We start from the raw sequence: 27213 nt of genomic DNA on the forward strand, positions 1-27213 counted from the left end.
TGATCAAGTTGGATTTATTCCTGGGACACAAGGTTGGTACATTACCTGCAGATCAATTAATGTGATACACCACATTAACAAATCGAAAGATAAAAATCTTATGATCATATCCATAGATGCAGAAAAAAATGTTTGACAAAATCCAGCATCCATTTATGATAAAAACTCTCAGCAAAGTGAGAATAGAGGGAACATACGTCAACATAATAAAGGCCATATATGACAAACCTACAACTAACATCATATTCAATGGGGAAAAGCTAAGTGTTTTTCTTAAGATCAGGAACAAGACAAGGAGGCCCAATTATACTACTATTCAACATAGTATTGGAAGTCCTAGCTACAGCAATCAGAGAAGAAAGAGAAATAAAAATCATCTAAATTACAAAAGAAGTCTATAGCCATGCTATCCTGAACAAGCTTGATCCCGTCTGATCTTGGAAGCTAAGCAGGGTCAGGCCTGGTTAGTACTTGGATGGGAGACCATGTAGGAAGACCAGGTGTTGTAGGCATAAAAAATAAAAAAATAAGGGATTGTAAGCTGTTGGTCATCTGTATGTCCTCTTTGGAGAAATGTCTGTTCAGGTCCTCTGCCCCTTTTTAAACTTGTTTGTTTCTCTGCTGTTAAATGGTATGTGTTTTTTATATATTTTGGGTATTAACTCCTTATTAGTTGTGTAATTTGTGACTATCTTCTCCCAAGTGGCAGGTTGTTTTTCATTTTGTTGATAGTTTCTTTGCTGTGAGGAGGTTTTTAGTTTGATGGAGTCCCATTTGTTTCTTTTGTTTCTTTTCTTGCGCTTACCCATAGATGTTGCTAAGACTAATGCTAACGAATTTTCAGCCTGTGTTTTATGGTTTTTTGTGGTTTCAGGTCTTAAATTTAAGTCTGTAGTCCACTTGGATTTATTTTTGTATATACTGTAAGAAGTTTGTTTATTTATCTATCTATCTATTTATTTACTTATTTGTTTTTTTGCATGTGTCTGTCCTGTTTTCCCAGTATCTCTTATCAAAGAGGCTGTCCTTACATTATATATTCTTGTCTCCTTTGTCAGATTGATGGCCCATATAGGTGTGGGTTTGTTTCTGGGCTATTTTATTACATCGAGATATTCTGGGCTATTTGGGCTATTTTAATACATTGAGATATATATACATTTCTGGGCTATTTTAATACATCGAGATATGTATTAAATGGGGTATATGTACCTGTTTTCATGCCATTATCGTACTATTTCGATGATTGTAGTTTTGTCATGTAGTTTGAAATTAGGGAATATGATATCTCCTTCTTTCTTTCTTTCTTGAGGTTTCCTTGGCTATTCTGCACCTTTTGTGGTTCCACATAAATTTTAGGATTAGTTTTCTAGTTCTGAGAGGAAGACCATTGCTACTTTGGAGGAACTGCACTGAATCTGTATATTGCTTTGCATGGTAAGGATGTTTGAACAATATTAATCCTTCCAATTGACGAGCATGGTATATCCTTTCATTTATTTGTATCCTTTTCAATGTCATCAGTGTCTTACAGTATTCAAGGTTCAGGTCTTTTACTGGTTTAAAGTTATTCCTAAGTATTTTATGTTTTTTGATGAAGCTGTAAATGGTTCTGTTTTAATTCCTTCTGATAGTTTCTCGTTGGTGTAGAGAAATGCAACAGATCTCTGTCTATCGATTTTGTATCCTCCAAATGAGTGAATTCACTGATCAGTTGTGATAGTTTTTTCGGTGGAATCTTTAGGGTCTCCTATATGTAGTGTCACGTCATCTGCAAATAGTAGCTGTACTTCTTTTCTGTTTTTGAGGACTTTGATTTCTTGTTTTCTGCTGTGCCCAGGACTCCCAGTACCATGTTAAATAGAAATGGTGATTGTGGATGTACTTGTCTTGTTCGTGATCTTAGAGGAAAGTCAGCTTTTCACGATTGAAGCTGTTAGCTGTGGGTTTGTCATATATGGCCTTTATGATGTTATGGTATGTCCTCTATACCCACGTTGTTGAGAGTTTCTATCATGAAAGGATGGCTTTTGTCAAAGATGTTGAGCTTTTTCTGAGATGCGATGTTTATCCTTCATTCTTGGATGTATCACATTGATTGGTTTATGGATGCTGAACCATCCCCGTATTCCTGCCATAGATCTCACTTGGCCATAGAGTATAATCCGATAATGTCTTGTTGAATCCAGTGTGCCAATATTTTGTTGAGAAATGTTGCATGCATGTTCATCAAGAACATTGGCCTGTAGGTTTCTTTTTTTCTAAGATGTTTGTTTGGTGTCAGTATCAGGACAATGCTGGTTTTGTAAAATCAGTTTGGAAGAGTTCCTCTTTCTTCAATTTTTCGAAATAGTTTAAGAAGGATAGGTATTAATTCTTTACATGTTTGGCAGTAGAATTCACCTGTGAAACCATTTGATTCTGGACTTTTATTTGTAGGGAGGTTTTTGGTCATAATTGGTCTGTTTAGATTTTCTATGTCGCCTTGTTTTAGTCTTAGAAGCTTACGTGCTTCTAGAAATTGATCCATTTCTTATAGATTGTTGAATGCATTGACCTATAATTGTTCTAAGTATTTATTAATGATTCATTGTATCTCTGTTCTTCTTTGTTTGTTCTTCTTTTTTTCTTCCTTTAAGTATAGGGTTACACTGTTTTTGAGACATTTCTTGTTTCCTGAGGTAAGCCCGTATCGCTGTGAGTTTCCCTCTTTGGACTGCTCTCAATGTGTCCCGTAGATTTGGGGTCATCGTGTTTCATTTGTCTCAAGGTACCTTTTGATTTCTTCCTTGATCTTCTTGTTAAGCTAATCATTGCATCTTCTTTGGCATCCATTTTGTTTGTGTGTGTTTGTTTTCTTTCTTGTACTGATTTCTAGTTTCATACCACTGTATTTGGAGAAGACTCCTGATGTGATTTCAGGCTTCTTAAATTTATTGAGACTTTTTTTATGGCCTCACGTGTAGTCTTTTCTGGAAAGTGTTCCATGTGCGTTTGATAAGAATGTATATTCTGCTGCTTTGGGGTGAAATGCTCTAAAAATATCAATGAAGTCTATCTGGTCTAGTTTGTCATTGAATACTACTGTTTTCTGGTTGCTTTTCTGTCTGGAAGATCAGTCCATTGATGTCAATAGAATGTTAAACTCCCCCGCTGTGAGTGTATTATGGTCGCTGTCTCCCTGTATGTTGGTCAATAGTTGCTTTATTTAGGTCCTCCTATGTGGGTGGTAGACAGAGGAGATTGAGTGAGGGTTGGGGTGCTGAGAGAATGGGGTGGTGGGTTAAAGAAGTACAGATTAGTAGTTGATAGATGATCATGGGGATGGGGAGCATGGAATAGGGAATGCAGTCAGCACTAATGTAATGACTAGGTGTAGAGCCAGAGGATAGAAAGAGGAATCAAGGGGATCATTTCATAAACTATATAAAAGTCTAACCAATGTACTATATACTTGAAACTAAAAATCAAATTAAAATACTAAAAAGAAGAGTTATGGTATATATACAATGGAATATTACTCAGCTATAAAAATGAAATCTTATCATTTACCATGACATGGATAGACCTAGAGGGTATTTTATGCTGAAATAAGTCAGACAGAAAACACAAATACCATATGATTTCTCTTACGTGTGGAATCTACGGAACAAAAGAAACTAAATGAAAACAGACTCACAGATACAGAGAACAAACTAGTGATTGCCAGAGGGAAGGGGTCAGAGGGGCTGGATGAAGAAAGAGAAGGGATGAAGGAATACAAATTAGTAGCTTCAAAACAGTCACTGGATGTAGAGTACAGCATAGGGAGTGAAAACATTTTGTTTTTGTTATTAGAAACAAGGTTACAAGGAGCATACTTGAACATGTCCCTATGTGCACATGGGCGGTTTCTCTATGATAGACTAGACCTAGGAGGAGACTTTGGGGGGGGGGGTGGACATACATGTCTTTAACTCTGTTATATGTTGTCAAACTCCTGTCCAAACTACAATATCTGTTATATCTATGCACACTGTCTGCAGAAAAGGGCTCAATGGCGGGCCCGATGCTACCAACTTTAGAAGGGCCTGCTTGCAAGTTTGGCGCTTGTCTGGTGTCTGGAAACAGATTTTTGTAGTGTTCTCACTATTCTTTAACTGATAAGGGGGAAGTGTTCTATGCCTAGACTGTTCGTGTAAACACTGGTCTATGGTATGGGATTTTGGAACATGCTAGTAAGATCGTGGTTATGTAACACATTAAGATCCATGGATGTTGAGTCTCTAATGGGCTTCCTGGGGCAGAAACATACACGTTGCTGTGTTTTCACTGCTTGGAAATGAATGGACTCTGTGTTATCCCTCATGAGAGGGAGAATATGTAAGAGAGGCTGTGTGTGGATCCCTCCAGACTTCACCCATGTCTTTTTCCCCTGTGACCTGTCTGTGCATTCCTCCTATGTTGCTGTAATAAATCTTAGCCATGAGTACAACTATATGCTAAATCCTGTAAGTGCTCCTAGCCCATCTCTGAACATGGGAGTGATGTTGGGGACCCCCATCATATACTCTCACCAGTAGTGAGAGTTCCCATTGCCCCTACCCTTTCCAGATTTGGTATTTCTTACAGAGTGAATGTTTATGCCCCCCTGACATTCGTATGTTGAAGTCCAACCCCCAACGTAATGGCCTTTGGGAAGTGATTAGGTCATGAGGTTGGAAACTCATGAATGGGATGAGTGCCCTTAAAAGAGAGAAGAGGCCAAAGGGCTAGCTTGCTTTCTTTCCACCTTGTGAGAATACAAGGAAAAGTTAGTACGCCACCCAGAAGAAGGCTCTCACCAGAACCCAACCATGCTGGCATCCTGGTCTCCAACTTCCAGCCTTCAGAACTGTGAAAAATATATTTCTGTTGTTTAAAAGCTCCCCAGTCTATGGTACTTTTACAGCAGCCTGAGTGGACTAAGACAGTATTGTTGGACTTTCTAATTTTTGCCAACCTGAGAATATGAATGTGTATCACACTGTTACTTAGACTTTTATTTCCTTGACTGAGGAAACCTAATGAGGTTGACCAACTTTTCATATATTCAGTGGCCATTTGAGTTTCTGTGAAGTGCCTATTCATGTTCTTTGCTAATTTTTCTTGAGATTGTCTTATTTTATTGAATCACAGAAGTTCTTGATATCCAATACTAATTCTTTGTTCATTATGCACACTGATAATAATTCCTCCCTGCCCGTGATCTGTCTTTATTTTTTAGAGTACACTTTGTTTTATGGAACGAAAACCTGTTTTCTGTTTTGTTTTTTAAAATTGTTCTATGTTTTGTTTAATATATTCAAATGAATAAGTCTTTTCCCCTACAGGGTGTGTGTATGTTTGTGTGTGTGTGCGTGCATGTGTGTTTGTATCGTATATCTTTTGAGAGACTGTACGGAGTAGTGACTAAGGCTGTGGGGTCTGGAGCCAGATGATTTGGGTTTAAAGCCCAGCCTGGCCACTTACTGTTTAACTTAGGTTAAGTTAATCTCTCTGGACTTCCATTCGCTCATCTGTAAAATAGAGATAATCACAGCTCTTGCTTATTAGATAGTTGGAAGACTATGTGCTTAAACATGCAAAGTGCTTAAAATAGTACCTGGCACGTAGTTGGTGCTTAGTAAGTTTTGGCAACCAATATTATTGTTTAAGAAAAGTTTTTATCCTTACATGATGGAGATAGTATTCTATGTTTTCTCCCTAAATTTTTTAAGTTTGGCATTTCAAAAATAGTATCTCTTCTTTTTCCTTTTCTGTTCCCTTTCTTTCCTAAACAAATTATTTTTAAGGCCACTAAGTGGGGTAGAACAGGATAGAAGTTCATGTGGGCCTGAGCAGGGAGTCTCAGTGGCCATGAGCAGGGTATGAGAGACTTTGTGAGGTGAGGAGGGCATCCATGTAGGAAGACGGACTTTTGTGGAGAGTAAGGTCCTAGGCAGAGCGAGGAGGGTATGTATCTACATAGTGGGAGTGGGCCAGTGTGTGGAGTCAGAGCTTGAGTAGGACTGAGAGTAAGAAAGTTGTGGTATCAGAACCTTAGTTGTGTGAGGCGGGATCTATGTGTGGATGGGAGATGAAATATATGAATGAGGAGCGAATGAACAAGTAAATATGTATGTAAATATGTGAGAGCCAGCCTGTCAGAGAAAGGAATTAAAAATATGGAATGGGAGAAAATTAAAGTGAATCTTGTATTAGAATTAGATTAGAATTGGAGATATCAATGTGAACTCATAATTGTCAATACATACATTGATATATATGCAGGAATAAATATATAGGTAAATGGATATCTGTAGTATGTATGTATGTATGTATGTATGTATCAATATCTATGTATCTATCTATATAGGTAAATGGATATATGTATGTATGTATGTATGTATGTATGTATGTATGTATGTATCATCTATCTATCTATCATCTATCTATTATCTATCTACTTATCTACCCACATATACATTCTTATATAAGCTTCATCTACCAAGAGAGTCTAGATGTTGGCTTCTAAACAGCATATTCCCTAAAGGGAACCAGCGCTCCTTGGGAAATGATTGATTCCAGGTGAGGAGATGGCAAGATGAACCTGAAATATCTTGTTCTGCTAGAAAGCAAGGACGTACTTAAAGAATGAAATAGAATGTGTAAAAAGGACACAGAAGCCAGCTTGATGGATTTCCAATGGCTAAATCAGGGGAAAATGAGCATTACAATAAATAATATAATAAGGAATTAAATCCATTGAATGAAATAGGAAGCCATGAATTCATGCAGATGGAAATAAATAAATAATTATATTAAAGATTTGAAGAGGAATGGCATAATTTACGTAGTCTCAAAGATAGTCTCCATAAAATACCTATTAATTACAAAAACAAACAGCAATTTTATAGTGATGAATCATGACAGATGCCTCTATGATCAAGAAATCAAAGTTAACATTATTAGTAATTGGTCAAATAAAAATCCTGTGCCATCTAACAGGATGCAATGGGGAGAAAACAGCATTGGGAAGAAAACAGCATCATTTTTGAGATATTCCTGCCAAAGATATATAACTTGAATCTTATTATAAGGAAATATCAAACAAGCTCACATTAAAGAAAATTACTACAAAATTATTGGCCTATAATTTTCCAAAGACTGGGGAGCTATTTCAAACTGAAGACCCAAAAGGACATGCCAACTAAATCTAACGTGTGGTTTTGAACTGAATCCTTTTGTAATAAAGGACATTATTGGGATAGTTGTTGAGACTTGAGTGGAGTCTGAGGATTAGATGATGTAATGTATCCATGTCAATTTACTGATGTTAATGGCTATATTGTGATCATGTAGAAAAATACATTTTTTTTTTGTAAGAAATAGACAAACTTTTCAGGGATATGAGGAATCAGGTTGGCAGCTTTCTCTCAAATAATTCAAGAAAAATTTTTTTCTACTACACTTGTAACTTTTCTGTAAAACTGTGATTGTTTCAAAATTTAAAAATGATTAAATAAAATGGCTTTTCATTTTTTCAAAAAGAATAGTTTGATCTATTTCAAATTTATTTTTGTGTGTGGTATGAGACAGAGATCAAACTTTGTTTTTTTCATGTTGATAATTCATTGTTAATGCTGAATACAAAATTTTAAAGTGAAATTTAGAGAGAAAGATATTCTAGGAAGGCAAACGAGAATCATTCAAGACAGGAAGAGAGAGAAATGAAGGCCTTTTAGGAGTTAGATTTAGCCAGATTATAGTACATACATAGAAATCGTTAAGAAATAAAGCTGAAAGGATAGATTAGGAACAAATAATTAAATGTCTTTACTACCAGATGAGGGTTTTGTATGTCATTTTGAGAGTTATGAGAATCATGGAAAATCTGAGTAAGTGAATGATCCTTTGGAGAAGCTTTTTCTTCTCCCTCCTACTTCCTCATTGTCAGGGTTGAGTGAACTTATCTGATTTGTTCATTCATATTCTTTTTATCTCCCTCTCTCTCCTTCGCTTTCCCTCTCCCCTTTACCTTAGTCCATTCAGGCTGCTATAATAGAATACTATAGACTGGGTGGCTTATAAACAACAAAAATTTATTTCTCACAGTCGTGGAGGCTGAAGTCCAAGATTAAGGTGCTAGCAGATTTGATGTCTAGTGAGAACCCACTTCCTGTTTTATAGATGACTGTCTTTGCTGTAACCATACATGGCAGAAGGGGCAAGAAAACACTCCAGGGTTCTTTTTTATAAGGGCATGGATGTTTGGAGTCAGGCCCTCAGATACCTGCTGGTGTGGGTAGGAATTGATGCTATGCCCATAAGATGTCTGTTGCATGAGATGCAGTGACTGCAAGACAGGTAAAAACCCCGGCTGGCTGCTGTCAGTCGTTTTGCTGAGGTTCATTTTGTAGACCGGGGCTTCAGTCAAGAGAGGAGATGTGAAATGATAGTTCCTGAGCTTGAAAATTATCCCCATTCTCCATGCTCAGGCCTATCTTCGAACATCTGCTATCCCAGCTAAACTGGAGTTCCTATGAAACAGAGAAAAGAAAACAAGCTATTGGGGGTCTCTTAAAAGCACCTGGATTGCTTTTGCTGCCTCTGTTACATGAACCTCTAATTACTTACTTACTGGAAGAGAGGTAGGCTCAGTATGGTCTAGGAGGCCAAATCCAGCCCTCTAAATCCATTATGTTATCTTCTACAGCTGCTTTCTTGTTACAACAGCCAAACTGAGTAGTTTCTACCAGAGACCATATGACCTGCAAAGTGAACAATGTTTACTATCTGTAGATATTTACAGCAAGTTTGTCGACCCCTGCATGAGTATGTTAACACCATGAAGACAGAGGCTGAGTCTTGTTTGCTGCTTTGTTCCCAGAAAATGGAGCATTAAATGTGTTCTGTCTTTCTTCTGTCCTCAGTTTCCTCTCTTCTCTTTTACCCCTTTGCTTCTCTAGTAGCCATAAAAGGAAAAATTCGGTGGTCAGTATCATTCAAGACCAAGGAGATTGCCGAGCTCTGGTGGAAAATGAGAACAGCACCACCTCTCAGCTGCGTGCCTGGAATGCTGTCTGACCAGGTACTGTCTGTGCAGTGCTTTGTAGATGAAATATGCCTCATGAAACTCACCATGACCCAGACTATGGAATGTGGCTACAATAAACTGTGGTCCCTTTTGAAACTTACCAAAGCGCAAAACCAAGAGGATAACTAACTTGGGCAAAGCTTTACTCACAAAACATACACATCTGAGCCTTGATGTCAGGTACCTGCTCAGAAAGCTGAGTGTGTGACATGGTGAGCTTTGAGAAAGGCTCTCAGGAGAGTACATATCGGGGGTCCTCATACCATCTATGTCTCAATTCTTACAGTAATCAAGCTAACAAACTGCTAAATAATCATCTGCATAATGAACTAAGTTCAAATTTCAACTACTTGGTTTCCTTGGGTTCTACATTGGACTATGGTGGTACAGAACCAGCTGTCCCATGACTTACCCCTGTTTTCATGGTTTTCCAAAGGGCCTCATATGCCAAGTGTAGACTACGAGCCTGCATGATGGACCATTTTCAACCAATAAGGAGGTCCACATAGGCCCCCCAAAGCAGGCTTTAGACCATATGGGCAGGGAATTCCAGAGTTCTGAGTCTGGCGGGTGTGCCTCTTTGGACATGGGAGTGAAGTAATTGGAGGAGGGCCAGCCCGGGGGCTGCTGGGAATGAAGAAGCCCAGCCAAGTAACTAAATCTTTCGGGTGCTCATTTTCCTTTTCCATTAAGACAATGCAAAGCAAAACAATTATATAAATGATTAGTTTTTTTTTTTTTTTTAAATCGAGGTATTTTCTACCTCTATAAGCCTGTGGTTTTGTGAACCTGACACTTCTAGTACCCCTCTTGACAACCACTTTGGACAAAATGTGGTAGCAATTCTGCACTGTGAACATCAGGAGTCCCAAATTGTCCATCTCAGGGGGATCGTTGAGGCACTGAATTACCACATGGAGGAAACCAAGCCCAGACAACCTGGGCCCAGTGGGCTGGGTCCTTCTGGTGCCTGAAGCGGCTCTCTCGCAGAGGTGATGCTGCCATATTTCTAGGGGAAAACTTCTTTCTTTCTCCGTAGGCCCCACAGGCCTGATGGTGTAGAACTTCCTCATTGGTGGCCCCAGCGCAAGTGCCCAGGGTGTCACAGAGACTCTTTCTTCCAAGCCCAGAACTTTGCTGACCTGGTGCCTGCGCCACTTTCCCCTTCCTCTTTTTTTCCTGAGCCAAAGGAGCTTTTTATTCACAGTGAAAGAAGAGATTCTCTTTTAACCCCAATCATTCCAAAGCCTTGAGCTCCCCCAAGAAAAACTGGAAGCTTAGAAAACCTGGAAGCAAGTCATATTCTTAGAACATCAGGTGTGTCTTATTTTCTGAAATGACTCTCTTCATTTTCTCCTCTTCTTCTTTGTAAATCTTCCTTATTAAACCAGATTGGGAGATCTTTCAGTAGCCTAGCTTGTTGTTAGGAGATTTGCGCCAAGCTTCCAACTTGAACACTCCTCAAACCCAAGCAAACTGTAGGCATGCCTCCTCCTCCTCAATTTTTTTACTGCTTATGTTTTGTGACTAATATTTTTTAAAGCATGGCATCTCTGTTGCTTTGCTGTCTTTAGCTTATTGGAGGAGTCGCTTTCTTGGACCTACCTTATTTCTATGCATTTTTTTTTTTTTTTTTTTTGCTGGGTTTGCATAGCATGCAGTTTGGCAAGTATTCGTTGAGTGTTTCCTGTGTGTCAGGAGCTGGGGAAAATGACAAAAAAAAAAAAAAAACCCAACCCATAGACCTTGCTGTTGGAGAGCTCGGGTGTAGTGGAGACAAACAGCTAAACTAAACTTTCCTTCCCAATGCTGGGTGAGATATTACCTATATCTGACTCTTTCTAGTCCATGGTGCCTTTCTAAAACCCTCACAACCCAACACAAATGACAGCTTGTCCCTGCTCTCTGCTGAGTCTTCTTCCTTATGACTTTATAGTTGCTAATTTAAATTATAAAACCAGCAAGGATGCAGGTTGAGTTATCAACAGCACACTCTTGGGCTTTCTCAACCTCTAGTTAAAATAGTTTTATGGTTTTGGTCATTGGTAAATGTAAGAAAAAGTCAAAACCAGATTAAGCTCTGAGGCTACCAGTTTCGTAATCTCTACAATTATTTACAAAGCAGCCAGCCAGTAGTTGTGCAGGATTTAAAGTTGTGTATAGCATTCTGCCCTCTGTCTGTCTCTGGGGAAGCACAGGGCTTTCTTTGCTCAGGAAAAAATGTCACTATCTTATGTTCACTTTCTTCCATGTCCCCTTCTCAGTAACAGTTGTTGGATCTCAGTATCTTTCTCTTCCTCTTCTTTCCCCTCCCTCCACATCTTCCCCAGGTTCTGGAGCATAGCTATGGTGTTTTGAGAAGCATTGCTCTAGAAAGTGTTTAAATTAGGTAGCCCATTTGTGGGTAATGGAGAGGATCCTGCCTTGGCAAAGAAGTCTGTTTTCTCTTCTTGTCCATAAGTCTTCTGAAATGGTTTGGTTCAAAACTGTTATTTTCTGATTTTTGGTGAGCTTTTATGTGAATGACTAGATGGCTTGTGAACCTCTGCCTCCCAGCATCACTACAAAAGATGCACATGTCAGCACTGTGGAAATGGCACAGCACGGTAAAAATGAGACCTTGACATCTTTAAACAGTTTCAAAGACATGTTGGATCTTATATCCAAAGATCCACTCTCAGTTGTCCTTGCCTTTTCTTCTCCTGTCTTAATTATACCTGTGAGGTAGGCATTCAAATAAGCTGGATAAACAGACATGAAACCTACATTCAAATAATACCCACTTGACAATGGACAATATTCATATGCATTACCAGTTGGGTGTTTTCTTCAAATCCTATAAATTAGACTTGACGTGAAACATCAAAACTAGTCCATTCACTCCCACCCAGTGTTGCATAATCTTGCCATGACTGGCACTCCTGTGGCAATAACTCTTTCAGAAGCTCATAAAATGACAGGAAGCTGCACAGGTATCAAGACTGTCTAAACCCAGATGGTGCACATCAGTGAGATCAGTGAATTCGGATCGTTTGTGATAAGTATGTTCTCATTTTATTTTCTCCTTAAAAATAAGACATACAAACATACATACAGAGAAAAGCATATCCACTTGAAATGGGAGTGTTATTGAGGTCAGAGTTACTAATAGGATAGAGCAAGATTTCTACTTCTTGGTCTGGATGAAAAGAGTTTTGTATCCTTTTGGCTGGGTCAGTTTTGCCATCAGGCGTACCAGGTAAGCCAGTCAGTTTTGGTTTCTTTCTGAAAAAGGTTCCTTTGGAGTTTTGTGTATACCCCACATGTGTTTCCTTCTGCTGCAGAGGCCTTACTTATGCCGTCTAGTTAGATCAGAAGACCACATGGCGAAAGCTCCTGTGCTTCCTGGAAGTTCCCTTCCGGCTGCAGCACACGACCAGTGTGGAAGGAGATCAGATCTGCGGAAGGAGAACAGATGGACTTGTCATCTCAGTTTTCTAAAGAGATGGTTCAACAGCTTTTAGATTTTAAAAGTTAAACAGCCATTAATCAATAGCTGAAGGAAACTCAGCCAAGGACATCGTGATTCTGTCAGCTCACCAAGGTTATGGGCTGTGCTTGTTTCCTTAGCTGCGAAAAGTCTGGATCCTATGACTCAGATCTCTCTGGCTCCAGAGTGCAGATGTCATACAAACACACCCTCCATGTATGGAGAGGCTTACATCTTAGAGGGAAGCTACATCCTCTGTGTGGTTTCCAAAGGCTGTCATGGTCTGGTTTTGTTTTTGTTTTTGTTTTTTTTTTTAGCCCAAGAAAGTTCCCATGCTCTTCCTGTCTTAAAAGCCAAGAAGTCATAATTTAGGTCATCCTTGAGGTGCGGAATTCACTTTACTACTTCTTAGAGAGGTGGCTCCAGGGAAGCATGAAACTTTGACTGGTGCATGGGAGAGTGGGGAGATATTGGAGCTGGTTTTGGGGACAGCAGGCTCCAGATCAAAGCTTGGGCACTGAGTCCAACTCTTGTCTTTGGTGTATACCAAGATGACCTTTCCGACTGGAAGGACATGGTCTATGTGTGAGAAAGAGTGGCTGGAAAATCTTAGCAACACTAACTTTCCTTGGACAGATGCTTTTACTTAGGCATTTCTGGGCCCTAGAGAGGTAGGGGACAAAGTCAACTTTGTTGAGTAACCATTAGGTGCAGTTTGAATTCCTAGCTCTGGGGATGGGGGAATATTAGCAAGGAAGGGATTGGATATAGGCCTGCCCAGTCTAGACAAAATGTGGCTTATCGATTATAGGGTTTTAAAAAATCATACATCCTTTTAAGAAGATAATTAATCTAGTATTTAGAACTAAGAACATGCTTTGAGGTGGGGCAAGGATCCCAGTCAAGGCTGCAGGTACTTCTAAAACTAACCAGTAAAGATAAGTTATATGCAGAAACTCTGTAACATGTTTAAGAATAAGGATCATAAATTTATATGAGTTGTTCCTGATTTTGGAAAACGTATGTGATAGTCACTCAATTATTACCTTATTTAGGAAGCTTCTGAATTGACTGATCATCCACCTACTGCCTTGTCATCTATCAAAACCCTGACCCTCCTCTGTTTTTATACAACAGATTGTGAGATTCCACAAAACCTCACCCCAAAAGATATTTTCCAGGACTGAGTCCTTTAAGAATTTATAATGTTCTTGATAAGGAGACATATTGATCTCTAGATAATGAAATGTTGGTGTGGTCCTCGCTCTCAAATGGGGCGGTGAAGCCCCCAGCCTGCTGTACTTCCTGAAGCTGCATGCTCTCGTTTGTTTAGAGGAAGTTGTGAATGTCTTCTAGAACTCATTGAAATGAACTTTGTCTTGTTTGTAGGATCCTTTAAAGAAAATTATTTTAAAGTTATTGTAAACGAGAATGTAATTACTATTTGTTTTATGACATTTGTTTATATACAATGCTGTACAGAGGATTTTTATAAAACTTTGTAAAGGTAGTATGCTATAAAGTCACAGTTATGTTTTGAAACATAAATTTATTATAAAAAGATACCAATTTAATAAATGTGTTACAATAGGTTTTCTAATATTTGTATATTAAGATATGACAGACAAAATAGAAAATGGTCACGTCCTAGAAAGGGAGAAAGTTTGGAATTAACTGCTGTGAATCATAGATCATCAGTACCCTCACCTGGTCCAGAGATGACCCGGTATTAGCCCTTTTAGAGAGAATATGCCAGGTGGGGGTGGAGAGACCACTGGTAGTTCTAGATAATACTACTCAATTATTTATTCTGAGTAATGAAAAAGATTCATACCTGCAAGTGGCTTTCAAAGAATAATTTTTTACAGATGTAAACAGCAAGTACAAGATCTATATATGATAAAATCTTAGTAGAACTAACTTTCCTTGGATGGGTGCTTTAATTATGTATTTCTGGGCCCTCTGGAAAGATGGGAGGCAAAGTCAGCCTTGTCAAGTAACCAAAAGATCTCTACTGGTCAATAAGAAAGGGGAAATACTCATCATAAGCACAACCTTGGAGAGGAGTGTTTGAATCACTAACAGTGTTTGTTTTTTCTCACAATTAAGAAGCCAATGGGAAGAATGAGAATTTTATGGGAAACGGGGTTTTGCACATCTTTCCTTATTGGAAACATGCTTTGATTTTATTTGATTTACTTTCCAGGTAAGTCTGGAGAGAATAGATGAGTTAATTTGTCCCTTTAAAATACCAGGCTTAAGGAACCACAGAAGACCCCAAATAGCTAAAGCAATCTTGAGAAAGAACGAAGTTGGATGTATCATGCTACCTGATATCAAACTATACTACAAGGTTATAGTATAAAAACAGACACATAGATCAACGGAACAGAATAGAGAGCCCAGAAATAAACCCACGCTTATGTGGTCAATTATTCTATGATGAAGGAGCAATCTATGACAAAGGAGGCAAGAATATACAATGGGATAAAGACAGCCTCTTCAATAAATGGTGGTGGGAAAACTGGACAGATATGTGTGAAAAAATAAAATGACCACTTTCTTACACCATGTACAAAAATAAACTCAAAATGGATTAAAGACTTAAACGTAAGGCCTGAAACCATAAAACCTCTAGAAGAAAAACATAGACAGTAAACTCTCTGATACTGCTCTTAGTAATATTTTGTTTTGGACATGTCTCCTTGGGCATGGGAAACAAAAGAAAAAATAAACACTTGGGACTATATCAAACTAAAATCTTTTTGCACAGCAAAGGAAACCAGCAACAAAACAAAAAGACAACCTATTGAATGGGGGAAAATATTTTCCAATGATGCATCCAATAAGAGGTTAATATCCAAAACATATAAAGAACTTATACAACTTAACACCAAAAAGTCAAACGATCAAATCTGAAAATGGGCAGAGGACCTAAGTAGACATTTCTACAAAGAGGACATAAAATTAGCAAATAGACATATGAAAAGATGCTCAACATCACTAATCACGAGAGAAATGCAAATGAAGACAATGAGATACCACCTCATACCAGTCAGAATGGCTATTGTTAAATCAACAAACAACAAATGTTGGCAAGGATGCGGGGGAAAAGGAAATTCTTGTGCAATACTGGTGGAATTGCAAATTGGTGCAGCCAATATGGAAATCAGTATGGAGGTTCCTCAAAAAATTAAAAATAGAACTATCATATGACCCAGCAATTCTACTTCTGAGTATTTATCTGAAGAAATCCAAAACACTAATTTGAAAAGATGTATACATCCTTATTTTCACTATAGCATAATTTACAATAGCCACAATGTGAAAGCAACCTAAGTGTCCATCAATAGGATGACTGGACAAAGAAAAGGCAGTACAGATATATAATGGAATATAACTTGGCCATAAAAAAAGAATAAAATCTTACCATTTGCAACAATATGGATGTACCTAGAGGGTATAATGCTAAGTGAAATAAGTCAGACAGAGAAAGGCAAACACCATATGATTTCACTTATATGTGGAATCTAAAAAACAAAACAAATGAACAAAATAGAAACGTACTCATAGCTACAGAAAACAAACTGATGGTTGCAAGATGGGAGGGGCATTGGGGGGCTGGGTGAAAAGGGTGAAGGAAATTAAGAAGTACAAATGGGAGGTTATAAAACAGTCATGGGGATGTAAAGTACAGCATAGGGAATATAGTCAGTAAGATTGTATTAACTATGTATACTGTCAGGTGGGTACTAGACTTATCAGGGGATCACTTTGTAAATTATATAAAGGTCTAACCACTATGCTGTACACCTGAAACTAACATAATGTTGAATTTCAACTGTAATTGAAAAATTAAAAAAACAAAAAGTAAAACTAAGAAAGAAATAAAAAATAAAATCCCAGGATTAAGCCAAGGCACCTGGATCCTGGGTGCCTGCTCCAGTATATCGCCCCCACCCTTCTCGCTCTCTCTCTCTCTCTCTCTCTCTCTCTCTCTCTCTCTAATGACTTCGATTTAATCATCAGAAGCAAACTAAATGGAAAGCTCGTGATGGAGAAGAAGTACATGTCAGTGATTTTGCATACTGAGCTGGGACTGGGACGGCCCCTCAAACTGACCCCTCTTGAACGAAGACACTCAGTGTTCCTGGCAGCCCGGCTCAGGGAAGGGGGAGACTCTGTTGGCTGCGCATTGAGGTTGCCTTGCCCAGCACTCACTCCTGGCCAGTATCAGGGGCCACTTTGCTGGCTCTGGTCTCTCTGTCTCTGTCTGTCTGTCTGCCTACCTCTCTTTCTCTCTCAGGAACTGGGATGGTGTGGGAGTGCTCCATACATGGGGCTGGGGTGTCATGCTGGGGGACCCTGGAAGCACCTATCCCAAGAGTTATCACAGTCTAGGATATATATACCTTCTATTGCTTTTTCCTTCATCGTCTGGATATTTTTATAAAGAACAAAGAGCCCTCTTCCTAAAATAGATAATAATCCTTGCTCTAACCAAATGTGTCCACCATTGAAACAAAATGCCAGTTAATTCCCTTCCTTTGAAACTCAAACATATGACCAGTCATGGATATCAAGTATCCCAACAATAAAGACCTTTTCATATTTTGTTCTATCTTCCCTGCTTCTTGTTTCCAAAATCCAAGGGTTTTTTTTTTTTTTCACTCTAAGCAAAAACACGTGGACAAATTCTTTTCAAAAAAGCTTTCCCATGCCATCCAAATGGTTTCCTGATTATAAAAGAAACCCACACAACTACAAAGTGAAAAGTCCTTTAGCACAGAACTGGAGGGGAGTGGCAGGGATGGAGAGGATGTGCTATCAGTGGGACTCTCTGCAGGAGACATATGCAGGCCTTGGGACCCCTCAGGCCCAGAGGACTAGTCCTTGAGCTGGGCATCTGCCTGAAGCAGGGGACTGGGAATGAGTGGCAGGTACCTTGGCTTGTCGGCTGGCTCCAGCAGCTCGAGGGTGCAGAGGGAGGTCGTGAGTTTCAGTCTGCTGTTTAGCAAAGTTCACAAATACCTAGAGGCATGAAAAGAACAAGAGTAGGTAGATGTTTCCAGAACAATGGTGCCTTCCATCCACCCACCCCCTTTGCTTTCTCTTTTCCACAGTTAATATACAGCCCTGCCGGAGCAGCTTGCGTACTGCAGGAAGGGAGGCTGGCCCAATCAGGAAGCCTGGTCACCAGTGTCTTGGGCCGGGATTGTTTCTTCAAATTTTGAGCTAAGCCAAAGAAATTGCTGTGGGGGGATTCAGAGGACTTGGGGCACCAGAGCTTAGGATACACAAGGGAAGGCAGATCTCAGCTAGCAGCATCCTCCTAAACCTCTGAAGGAGAAACAAAAAACAAAGCAGGAGTCCTATCTCATCTCTTCTCCGTTATTTATTCGATGTGCAGTTTGGCCGGGACCCCTACTCCTGCCTCTGTCTGTTTACTGAGAAGAAGGTGCTGGTAAGCCAGCTGTTCAAAGGGTAAATGGACACTTTTGCCTATTTCTACTGCTTTATTGAACAGTTTTTAAGGATATTTAAACACACAACAACAAATAAATAATCCTCAGAAACAACTCACGTTGTTTCACTCTGGCATGTGCTACGACAAGATAAACAAACCTTGAGGATATTATGTCAAGTGAAATAAGCTAGAAAAAAAAAGGACAAAATACTGTATAATTTTACTTTTATGATGTATGTGGAGTAGTCAACAGTGGAATAGTGGTTACCAGTGGCTGAGCTGGGGGTGGGGGTGGAGGGCTATTATTTAATGGATATGGAATTTCAATTTGAGAAGATAAATAATTTCTGGAGAATTGCTGGTAATGGTTGCACAACAATGTGAATGTACTTAATGTCACTGAATTGTACACTTAAAATAGGTAATTATGATCTATTTTACCACAATAAAAAAGTGATCACATTAAAAAACCTGACACATGACACATGCATTTATCAAAACTCTATGAATTGTATACCTTAAGTGGATCTATTTTTTTTTGTATGTAAATTAAGCATCAGGAAAGTTGATCTGAAAAAGAAAAAGCCACCACAACAAGCCAGGAAGGATGAAATACGGTCATAGGTTAGTGGGGAAGAATAATGTAAAGTCAGTGAAGTTTGCTGACACTAAAATAGTATTAGAAAACAGTTTCTGGTATACCGTGTTTTACCAGAACGGACAGACGGACTAAAGGGTTAAAACCCCGGGCACGTCGCACTTCCCTCTCATGTGGAGTTCAGCCCAGGTCGGGAGGTCCGGCCCAGTCTTTGCACAGCCCTGCTCTGCATGTAGCACCCCTCGGTGACTTGCCTGGTCCAGCGTGGTCTGTGTGACCGAGTACTCCTCAATGAGCAGACTGTCCTTGTGGGAGACGAGCAGCCGGAAGATCCTGGCCAGGGAGGAGGAGGAGACCTGGAACTGGAGCATGTTGTAGTGCCTCTCCCTCTGCACGCTGCCGGGGAAGTTCCCCTCGAAGAACTGCTCCACGGGGTTCAGGTCAGGGAGCAAGTCGTCCTTTGGGGATTTGATTTTCATTGTGACGATGTAGCCATCTCCAAACCTAGGGGATGCCCACAGTGGTGTGGTACAGGCCTGTTAGTAGTTGGGTCTAAGGAAATTCCAAAATAAGGAATAGACTCATCAAAAATATTGGGGATTAAAGGCCCATACAATAGATCTTCTGTGCCTGTTTAAAACTAGGAGGACAAAAATCCACGGTAGTTTCTGGAGAGATAGTTTGATTCTAGGTTTTAGAGGTCTAAATGTGTGTGTGGTGAAGTGGATCACCAGACCTATGTCACAGCTTCCTGTGTCCAACTCCTGGAGGCGTGGATGTTTCCTGCTTCTTTCCCTCTCATGTACTCACTGAATTCAAAGGTGGTTTTGGGTCCCTGCAGAGATCATAGGCCTGCCCGTGAAGGCTCATGGGGCCAGTGCTCGCTCAGTGGTAGAAAGGCTGCCTGGCCCTTTAAGGAACTGGCCGGGTGGGAGTAAAGGTGTGGAAATATCCAGAGTACCTGGAGCCGCCAGGGCCATGTGAGCGGGTCACGGGCATGGGGATAAAGAACGGTCCACCAGAGAGAGCGTGCACAGCCAGCTGTCTTCCCCACACCCTTACGTCTTGGTATAACTATGTCGTTTATAACTGATTTCAACGTTATAACATGATCAGAGATTATTCCCCTCTATAACAAAATACCTTTACTTTTCAGCTCCAGAACTCTCTCTCTCAACACATGGGGAATGGTCCCCTCTCACCTGCTCTACCATAGGGATGTTGGGGAGTGAGAGGGAAAGGAGGACCCCACCAGGAAGGTAACAAAGGCACCCCGCCATCTCCTTACTTATACTTGAGGTGCTGAATTGTGCCCAGACACTGAAATGTGCCCTTCACCATGATGGCCAGCCGGGTACACAGGGCCTCGCATTCTTCCATACTGTGGGGCAGGAGAGAGGAGGTGAGGTGTGGGGAGGACTCCTGCCTGTCCAACCGCCCACTCCAGCACCTGGGAATCGCTTGCCTGTGGGACGTGAGGACCACAGCCCTCCCTTCTCTAATGATGCTCACGATGGTGTTCCATAGCATGCGGCGTGCTTGGGGGTCCATGCCTGTGGTGGGCTCATCCTGTGGGGAGGCATAGAGGGCAGGGCCAAGCTTAGAGTCAGCCTTCCCTGCATACTGCCCCACCCCTCTTCGCCATGGCTGACTTCCTCTGAGCACTGTCTTTGGCTGACAATGCACGAAGTCACTCCCCAGTGGGACAAGACCTGGGGTACCCAGATGCGGCCTATGAAAGGCAGGCAGTGAATTAGGAGAGTGAAGATAGGTCATGCACACCTCTAGACTCATTTCATCCCAGGAATGGGTTAAGGTTGATTAAGGCAATGGTAGAATTACCTTAAAAACCAACAAAAAAAACCCCCAAACCTCATTCCTGTTTGCAAGGAGGCAGGGAGAGAGCCCAGATGACTATTTTTGCTCTCTTCAAGTCCTGCCCTCAACAAACCCCAGACTACATGGGCATGGGCGCCTCAGGCCTGGGCCTGGTCTGGCTCTGGTGAGAGTCACATGAGCCTTTGATAAGTTCTCAAGGAGGCAGGGAGATAGCTTAGATGACTTTTCTGGTTCCCTCTGAGTCCTGTGACCCATGGCCTCATAAACCCCTGACCTCATGAGCACAGGGGCCTCGGGCTCCGAGTGAGAGTCACATGAGCCTTTGATGCAGGCCAATGCTCCTATCCACTCTGGATCCTAAACAGACCTCCTCAGGCAGTAGTAATTTCTGAGAAGACGCTGACATTCTGACATTCCGCAGAGGGGCTGAGCTTCCCTGCTGTGAGTCTGTGGCCCCACAAGGGATATCCCAGAAATTCAGAGTAAGAACGTGTTGTGACTTCAGCTTCCCCCAAGCTATGAACCAAACTCCGCACCGATTTGCTCAAAACGAGAAGTATAGGGATTAGTCGAGACAAAAACAGACCACTGCGTTTTCTAAATCTGATGACCCGACCACAGAGATGCACCACTTGGTACCAGCCCTCAGGCCTGCCTGTCCCCATGGTGACCCTCACCAGCAGCACCAGCGGCGGGCAGCCAATCAGGGCAATGGCTGTGGAGAGTTTCCGCTTGTTGCCCCCACTGTAAGTGCCTGCCAGGCGATCCGCATAGAGAGAGAGGCCTAGACTCTGAATACTCCAGTTTGCCACCTAGGGAAGAGAAAGAAATCTCATTTGGGAAAGACAGACAAGCAAACACTCCAAACCTCCACCAATTCAAAGCCATGAGCTTCCAGATCTCACACCTCTATGATGACAGACACTAGGCCAAAACAGTGCCACCTGCTGACTCATGTTCTCTGACACACGCTTTGGCGGCCAGGCACCTCCTTTCCACTCTGTGCCTTAGATTCCAGTGTGCCTTGGTCAGCTCACTGGCCCCTGAGGAATGAACTTTAGCCTTATTAAGAGCAAGACAGAGCTTCTTACCCATGTCATGGACTATGGCTAGGAGGGGAAGAGGAAGAGTCTAGGGTCTGTTTGGGAAGATGGTGGCCTGTTGATTCCACCCCTCATCTGGGTCACACTTGGGGTCTTGTGCATCGGATGTGTATTTATTGAGGACCCACTATGAGCCAGGCACTGTACTAGACCCTGGAGAATAATAGTAACTATAGCCAGTGATCCTGTACTCACAAATCGGGGTGGTGTGAGAGACAATTGAAATAAACAGAATAATGACAGATTATAACAGTGCTTTGAGGGAATGCAATAGAGAAGTATAATAGAAAATAACAGGTGCATGTGTATAGTGCATGCACACGTACTCACAGCATTGAAACTAAGGAAGTCACTGGAGAAGAAGCCACCATGCTTCTGCCCTTTGCACTTGTACCTGTGCTCAGAATGTCCTGCCTGATATTCACATGGCCCACTCTCTCAGCTCCATTAGGCCTTCACTCAGAAGTCACTTCCTTCCTCTGTGAAGTTTTCCCTGGGCCACCCCACTTAAAAAGTGCAAACCTACCCCCTAAATTCTTCTTTGCTTTATTTTTTCCTTAAGGGCTTTTCACTCACAAATGTACTGTATATTTTGCTTACTTATCTATTTACTGTCTGTCCCTCCCACTAGAGTGTAAGCTCCATTTTTGACTTTTTATTTGGAATAGTTTCCAACTTACAGAAATGTGTAAAACTAAGAATCGTACAAAGAATATTCACAAACCCTTTTGTTTTTTCTCTTTTTCTCTCTTACACACACACACACACACATACACACACACACACACACACACACACACACACACACACACACACACACTTTCCAGACCCTTTGGAAGGTAAGATACATCATGGACCTTTACTCCTAAATACTTCAGTGTATTTCCTAAGAATAAGGATATTCTTGTACTGTAACCACAGTACAATTATCAATGTTAGAAAACTTAACATTGTTACTCTACTTTAATATACTGTTCTAATCTAACCTAATCTACCATTTTAATCTAATCTAACTATTCATAGTTCAGTTTTGTCAGTTGGCCAAAAGATGTCTTTCATCGCGTTATTTTCTCTCCAGTACAGGGTGCAGTCTAGTGCCCAGTATGCAGTCAGTGAGTCTATCTAGCTCCCGTGATCAGGAACATTTCTATAGACTTTGCCTTTCTTTGTCTTTTATGACCTTGAAGAATATAGCCTCTGTATTTTTTAAATAGAATGTTCCTTTAGAGATTTTTTTTCTTTTTCAATTACAGTTGACATTCAATATTATTTTATATTAGTTTCAGGTGTACAGCATAGTGGTTCGACATTTATATAATTTACAAAGTAATCCCCCTGATAAGTTTAGTACCCACTTGGCACCATAGTTATTACAATTTATTGACTATACTTTACTCCCTATGACTATTTTGTAACTGCCAATTTGTACTTAATTTCCTTTACCTTCTTCACCCACCTATCCAACCCTTCTCTCATCTGATAACCATCAGTTTACTCTCTGCATTTATGAGTCTGTTTCTATTTTTCGTTCATGTATTTTATTCTTTAGATTCCACATATTAGTAAAATCATATGGGGTTTGTCTTTCTCTCTCTGACTTATTTCGCTTAGCACAATACCTTTTATGTCCATCTATATTATCACAAATGGTAAGATTTCTTCTTTGTCTTTTAAACTCTAAGTTAACTTAGAGTTTATCCGATGTTTCCTTAAGATAAGATTTGGGTTTAGGCATTCTCAATCAGAATATTAGAAAGTGAAGTTGTGTTCTTCTTAGAGTACTGCATCCAGGGGCATGAGATCTCAATTTGCCTCTCAGTCATGTTAATTTTGTCTACCCAGTTAAGGTGTTGTCTGATTTCTCCATTATAAAAGAATTATGCATCCCCTTCACAACCAGTAAGCAATCTGTGGGAGATATTTTTAAAACACACAAATACCTTGCTTCTTATAAAAATTCCCCCCCCCCATTTAGCAACCATTGATGATTTTTGTGCAATTCAATTTTTACTATGATCACTACAAAATGATTTTCCAACTCTATAACTTCCTCCACATAACCAATTGTCTCTCTCAGTATTTGAGTATAAGCAAGAACCCTCCCTTCTCTCTTGTTTATTAATTTATCTATTTAACAGAATTGACTTATGAATTCCTATATCACCTGGTGCTTTATAATTTATCATGGTACTTAACTATTTTGATGTTCAAATCATCCCACATATGGCCATGGGGAGCCCCTTCGAGATGGGGCAGTTCTTTCTATTTGTAAAGATAAGCAAACATACGTATGCTTTCTTATTTTTCCAAGTTTCTTACATGTAAAGCATTACTCATGTGCTTTTTTACATTTGCTTTTTTAAATAAAAGAAAAACCTCTTGAAAATAGCTCCATATCAGTTCACAGAGATTTTCCTTGTTCTTTTTTCTTTTTTCTTTTCTTTTTTTTTTTTTACAGCTGCACAAGATTTTATTGTATGTATGTACCATAAGTTATTCAACCAACATATTATGCCTAAACATTTAGGTAATTTCCAATATTTCACAACCATAAATACAATGAATAACTTGGTACGTATGCATTTTGTATTGTGGGAGGCATATCTTCAAGGTAAATTCCCAGAAGTGAGATTGCTGAGTGGAAGGACAAAGACATACATTGTTTTGTTAGATATGAGGACGGGGATATTTTTGACTGTTTTGTTCATTGCTTTATCCCTGTCTTCTAGAACAGGACTTGGCACACAGTAGACACCTCAGTAAGCATCCGTTGAATGAATGGATGTGTAGAATTCTACAGCTTGCCCATCTCTAAAAAATCTCACTCTCATGAAATATCTTTATGGTTTACCAAATTCCTGAGAGTTTACAACAAACCATTTTTTACCCTCTCGATTTCCTCTGCTGGTACACCTCGAAGCCGGGCATAAAGGTAAAGATGTTCTCGCCCTGTGAGCAGGTCATCAATTGCATCAAATTGAGGACAGTAGCCCATACTTTGATGAACTTCAGAAATATTGGTTAAAATACTGCAACAAGAAAAAGCAATTAGCAAGTTTTCTTCATAGAGGGGTGACGACCAGAGAGCTGAAGCTGGAGGAGCTTCTGCCAAGAGGATAAGGAGGCTGCCTCTTCTGTTCTCTCACTTTGCTTCAGAAACATGCACAACACTGAGGAATTGAAGCGGGGGCCCTTTGGTTAGAAAATGATAAACTTCAGGAGTTCTGAGCTTTGAGTCCAGTCAGATCCTCCCAAGGTTCTCTGTCTAGTATAAATTGAATACCTGTACCCAAGGTAGCTTTGGTTTTGGATTGGAGCAGCTCAAGTGTTAGTTTAAAAACAAGGGGAAACAGGTTGAAGAAATTGACTTGTCTTTTTGATTCCTTTTGGGAAGACATTTGGGAAGCAGCTAGAGATTATACATGCCTCCCAGTGAAAGTAAGTTTCTTCATTTGTATTTATTAGCAGAGATATAGTCAATGAAAAAGGAACCAAAAGGATCGCCACCCAGAGCAAAAGGCTGGCAGGGAGAAGAGATGAAGCAACTCCCTTTGACTAATATGTTTTCCCCCATTAGAAAATACATAGCCTTGATGAAAAAATAAACTGCCCATAGACAGGTCTGATCTCTTCTCCCCTTACTTTATAACTTAGGCTCTATGAATAAAGGCTGGGACAAAAAGAGGCCATGTAGTTCCCATTATGACAAAAACAACTTCGGTTATAGCTGGGCCAATTAAAGCCACTCAGGGAACTAGGAGGGTACTTTGCCAAATTCACAGGAGCTACCAAACCAGAGAACCCCAGCCCTGTGTCTTAAAACTATAGTTGCTTTCTAGCTTCCATCTTGGTTTTAACTTCTGGGCATCAGACTGTGCTTTAATTGGACTATAACTTGATATCTCATGGCAAATTCTATTACATCCTTCTGCCCTCCACCCCATGTCCCCAAGAATCCTTTTGTTACCACTGTGAAGTCATTTGCTAGGTTGCAAGATAAGCTGGATCTGCAGATAAGATAAACCTAGCTATGGCCTGGCTCTACCTCTGCCAATCCCTTTGCTCTAGACACAACAGGGTGGCTGGGGAAGGCGGGGAAACCAAATTTTTTTCTGATCCATTGAAGCATGCTCAGGACTCTCTGTGCCCAGTGGGCACTGAGCCATGTTGGGGATGGCTCTTAGGTGAAGGAAGGAGGTCCCAGTCAGGCAGATGCTGGGCCAACATAAGCAGCACCTACTCCACTTATAAACCAGGGCAGAGGGTTCCTCTGGGCACAACAAATGTGTGTGAGCTCTGCTGTTCAAAAAGCAGCAAATGGATTGAGGCAAACAAGTTCATGTTCTCCATCCTGTGCCTATGGACTACCAGTCTGTTTACTCACATCTTATTACAGGGAGTAGCAAGCATGCCTTGGAATCCAAGAGCACAGGCAATTTCCCCTTGGCAAAGGCTCCTTGACCTGGCTAAGCCAAGCATTAGCACAGAAATAACCAATGGAGATTATGGCCCCCAATTAGCCCTTGAACCTGCCCCCACCTAGAAACTCAACTCAAAGAAAGGATGCTTTACCACAGGGATTCTTACCCTGCCAGGTCACAAATGTGCTTCAAAGCTCAGTAAATTCCCTGAATGTGTGCAGGCAGGTAATGGAGGACAACAGTATGTTTTTACAGGAAGAAGGTGCAGGTGTTTATCAGGTGCTCAAAGGAGCCCATGGCCCCAAAAAAGTGCTTCCCAGAACTTTCTGAGAATCCATGCTAACAGAGGAATTTCCTAATAATTACAATTTAGTTCAACTTTCCAGAGGGTCTATATCTTGGACTTTTTGGACTGTATTCGCTGGGAGGTCCACCCCTCTGCACAGAGCTTTCAGGTTCTCAGAGTCACCCTCAAATACAGGTTCTGATGCTCCCCGCTCCTTATGCCAGGACAACGACATGGCCCAGGACCTGTGAGAGACACCCTGAGCCAAGATGAGCAAGGCACTCACCTCTTGCCTGCTACAGTGGCATCGCCTGATGTTACTGTGGTGTCCCCAGTGAGCATCTTGAAAGTGGTTGTTTTGCCAGCTCCGTTAACTCCCAGGAGGCCAAAGCACTGAGGGGAAACACAAAGAATTGGCCTTACCTTAGAGCTCAAGAGAATCTGGAGTGTCAGTTCCTAGGGAAAATGTGTGGATGGGGAGAAGCATTTTAGATCTGTGCTGCCTTTACGGAGGCCACTAGCCCCATGTGGCACAGGGTAGCAGAATATGCCATGGCAAATATGCCACTTGGGCATAAGCATAATTTTGAGCTGAAAGCAACTGAGAAGAAGCAAATATAAGAAAAGCTCTTTGCCTTCCCCCTATTTGCCTAAGAGCAGGACGTAAACTTACAAGGTGTTCCTCCTCCTCTCCCTACCAGGAAAGACAGAAGTTAATCACTGGAGACTACTTTAGACCCTTATGAGCCTGGAGACTGCGCCAGAGGAATCTACATAACAACTTTTGCTAACTAGCTTTTATTTACCATTACTTTCCCATCTATTTGCCTCCCCACAACTTGCCACCTTAGAAACTCAAAGTCACTTTCCTTCATCTTGACACCTCTCTAAAAATACATTGTTCCTTTGCTAAGATGTTATATAAGCTGCAAG

The 27213-nt window shown here is 40.7% G+C and overlaps 1 protein-coding gene and 1 pseudogene across 1 annotated transcript in view; one reads left to right on the plus strand and one right to left on the minus strand.

The window, feature by feature from the left end:
- Positions 1 to 393: 393 nt before the first annotated feature.
- LOC118606542 lies at positions 394 to 512 on the plus strand (annotated as a pseudogene).
- Positions 513 to 12128: 11616 nt separating this feature from the next.
- ABCA4 (ATP binding cassette subfamily A member 4) overlaps positions 12129 to 27213 on the minus strand; it is a 121929-nt gene continuing 106844 nt past the window's right edge. Inside the window, exons 44-51 of the mRNA XM_016134165.2 lie at positions 26567 to 26673; positions 24461 to 24602; positions 21148 to 21282; positions 20097 to 20200; positions 19920 to 20012; positions 18886 to 19135; positions 17511 to 17597; positions 12129 to 12534 (exon numbers count right to left, since the gene is read on the minus strand). Of these exons, the coding sequence (XP_015989651.2) occupies positions 12529 to 12534; positions 17511 to 17597; positions 18886 to 19135; positions 19920 to 20012; positions 20097 to 20200; positions 21148 to 21282; positions 24461 to 24602; positions 26567 to 26673 (924 nt within the window). The 3' untranslated portion in view covers positions 12129 to 12528. The remainder of the gene's footprint in view (positions 12535 to 17510; positions 17598 to 18885; positions 19136 to 19919; positions 20013 to 20096; positions 20201 to 21147; positions 21283 to 24460; positions 24603 to 26566; positions 26674 to 27213) is intronic.

Source organism: Rousettus aegyptiacus, unplaced genomic scaffold (assembly GCF_014176215.1).
Source record: "Rousettus aegyptiacus isolate mRouAeg1 unplaced genomic scaffold, mRouAeg1.p scaffold_m13_p_1, whole genome shotgun sequence".
Lineage (NCBI taxonomy): Eukaryota > Metazoa > Chordata > Mammalia > Chiroptera > Pteropodidae > Rousettus > Rousettus aegyptiacus.